Source organism: Microtus ochrogaster, chromosome 8 (genome assembly GCF_000317375.1).
Source record: "Microtus ochrogaster isolate Prairie Vole_2 chromosome 8, MicOch1.0, whole genome shotgun sequence".
Classification (NCBI taxonomy): Eukaryota; Metazoa; Chordata; class Mammalia; order Rodentia; family Cricetidae; genus Microtus; species Microtus ochrogaster.
Window position 1 is genome coordinate 21,534,658 of NC_022015.1, and position 3,219 is coordinate 21,537,876.

At 44.6% G+C, this 3,219-nt stretch overlaps 1 protein-coding gene across 3 annotated transcripts in view; it reads left to right on the forward strand.

Moving 5' to 3' along the window:
- Window positions 1-3,219, forward strand: part of Sec23ip (SEC23 interacting protein) — a 46,014-nt gene that overhangs the window by 9,736 nt on the left and 33,059 nt on the right. For all 3 annotated transcript variants that reach the window (XM_005351354.2, XM_013347935.2, XM_013347936.2), the window contains exon 2: window positions 629-1,158. In XM_005351354.2, the coding sequence (XP_005351411.1) occupies window positions 629-1,158 (530 nt within the window). The remainder of the gene's footprint in view (window positions 1-628; window positions 1,159-3,219) is intronic.

Below are 3,219 nucleotides of genomic sequence, written 5' to 3' on the forward strand. Positions count from 1 at the left end.
GCTGGGATTAAAGGCGTGCGCCACCACCCCCCGGCAAGAGAACTTTTTAAAAACTTTTTTATTCTCTGTCTTTCACACCATGCATCCTGATCCCATTTACCGCCATGTTCCTTCGTATCTGCCCTCTGCCCGTGCACCCTCCCCTCCACAGTGAAATGAAAGGAAATTTAATAGAAGAAAAACAAGGGGCCTGAAGAGATGGCTCAGTGGTTAAGAGCACTGCCTGTTCTTCCAGGGGTCCTGAGTTCAATTCCTGGCAACCACATGATGGCCTGCAGACATACACACAGACAGAATATTGTATACATAATAAGTAAATAAATAATTAAAAAAAAAAGAAAAACAAGGGAAAATCTTGTGGGAATTATAGCGTGACACAGTGAGGTACACAGTATATCCTTTGTTCATATATCTTTACTTGCAAAGAGTCATTGGACTGGTTTGAGGTCTCTGGTTAAGAGAAAAGATTTTGAGGGAAAGATTTTCTTTTTTCACTCTAATGCAGAAAATACAAGTTAGCTCACCAAAGCGAGAGGCTTAGTTGCTCCGCCTTCGTCACTGAGCCTCCCACAGAGGGTGGTGCTGCTCTTAAGCCATTGTTCTCCATTGCTCTCCTGTTGTATTGCAGAGGACTCCACAGACGTTGGTGAGGAAGATAGTTTCCTTGGCCAGACTTCTGCTCTCACCCCCACCCCGCAGACATTCAGTTACTTCTCTCAGGTACCAAGCAGTAGTGACCCTTTTGGGAACATTGGACAGTCACCCTCAACAACTACCGCCCTGTCGGCTGGACAGTCGGCGTTTTCCAAGCCCCCAGCCACACTCCCTTTCACAACTGGATCCCAAGACGCGTCGAATGCATTTCTGCCACCGGTTTCCAAGGCTCATCATGGTGCTGCACCTCCCTCACGGATGGGAGTAAATGCCTATTTGCCTTCTCAGCCGAGCAGTCTCCCTCCAGACTTTGGGAGCCCTCCCCAAGGGACTCCTCAACGAGGACATAACCCATATCGTCACACTCCTATCAGCAGCAGGGCGAATCCCTACATTACACCCCCACAGCTGCAGCAGTGCCAGACACCCGGCCATCCCTCCTACCCTCCGCCTTCCGGACCCCCTGTGCAGACGTACCAGATGCCTCCAGGACCGATGCCACCGGTATGTGGACGCCATACTAGTTTTCTCTCTTAGAGAAGTTTTAAAAAAACTTTGTATGATAAGAGAAAATTTTTGAGTTTATTTTTGTTATGTGTATTGTTTTGTCTGCCTGTGTGTTCTTGTACCATGTGCATGCAATGCCCGTGGAGGCCACAAGGAGGCATGATTCCTTGGAACTGGAATTACAGGTGTTAGCCACCTTATGAGTGCTGGGATTTGTCCTCTGAAAGAACAGTCAATGCCCTTACCTGCCGAGTCATCTCTCCAGCTCAATTTTATACATTCTAACATATACTAAGTATAAAATATATTTTTAACTTATTTTCTATGTATAGGTGTTTTACCTGAATGTGTGTCTGTGCATCACATTTGTGCTGGTGCCCCGGGAGGCCAGAAAAGGTTGTCTGATTTCTGATTCCCTAGAAGATTGGGCCCTGGGAAATGAACCAGTTTTTTTTTTTTTTTTTTTTTTGCAACCACAATAAGTACTTTTAATCACTGGGCCATTTCTCCACACCAGGACAGAATTTTTTGTTTATTTTTTGAGGCAGGGTTTCACTGTGTAGCTAGCCCTGGCTGTCCTGAAACTTGCTCTGTAGGCCAGGCTGGCTTTTTACAGAGGGTGTTACTGGTGATGAAAACCAGGGTGATGAGTGTGGTAGGTAAGCGTTCCCACTGAGCTATACACCCAGTGCACCTTATAATTTTGAGACAGGATCTTCCTAAATTGCTTTGTTTGGCCTCAAACTCTTGATCTCCCTGCCTCAGTCCCAAGTAATTGGTGTTCCGGGTCTGTGTCACAGAGGCTCTTGTTTGCGAACTGCGTGCTTTGAGGTAAACCCTTTAGCACTAGCTAATTGGAGGCTGGCAAGATGGCTCAGAGTATAGGCACTTGCCACGAAGCCTGAGGACTTGGTTTAGATGCCCAGGGCCCATGTGGTGGAAGAAGAACACTGACTCCTACAAATTGTCCCCTTACTTCCACACTTTGCGCACAGCACAAATATATAAATTTGCTTTAAGGTAGCTATCACATGGTTCATATTCAAGTTTATATCACCTATTTAATGCAGTAATGGTTGATTTTAATTGCCTGGGCACATGCTGATATTCTCAGATTTTAGTGTATAATATCAAATGTTATCTAAGGACGTGAGAAGTGAGGCAGTGTAGTCTTAATAGACTGCCCGCTGCTTCTCCTCTTATATTAGGTAGTAAGAGTGCTCAGGACAGGGACTACAAGTGATTCTGCCACTAATTTTAATGTTTATAGAGTTTGGCTGTAGCCAACCAAACTTACGCGTATCCTTGTGTGTTGGATTAACATTTACATGTTTACATACTTAGAAGTGGAATGATGGGTCAAAAAGTATGGGTGTTGTAATGATTTTAAAAATTAGGACTGGAGAGATGGCTCAAAGGTTAAGAGCTCTGGCTGTTCTTCTAGAGGCCTTGAGTTCAATTCCCACCAGCTACATGGCTGCTCCCAACCATCTATCATGAGATCTGATGCCCTCTTCGGCATGTAGACATGGATGCAGACAGAACAGTGTTTATTAATAAACCTATAAAAAACTTGTGGGAACCACGTCGATCTTGTGCATGCTTCACAAGTTCAGGCCAGATAAAACCCTAGCACTGAGAAGGAGAAGTGGGCACAAAATTCCACCCCAACCACGAAGCTGTTTGTGCTTGGTAGCTGCTGGGAGAGGGAAAGCAGTTTCTTTCTGGAGTGACACTGGGTATCAGCCACTTCAGGGTGGACCACACAAAATGAACTCCATGTTTTTTTTTTATTTTGGGATTTTTTTTTTTTTTTCAAAAAGAAAGAACATTAAGTGGGGCGATGGGGACTGTGAGGGGCAGGAGAGGGAAATAATATGATAATATATTGTATGAAAATATTTAAAACTAAATTTATTACAAGTTTAGAAATTTTCAGGCAATGGTGGCTCACGCTTTTAATCCTAGCACTAAGGAGGCAGAGGCAGGTGGATCTCTGGGAGTTTGAGACCAACCTGGTCTACAGAGTGAGTTCCAGGACAGCCAAGGCTACATAGA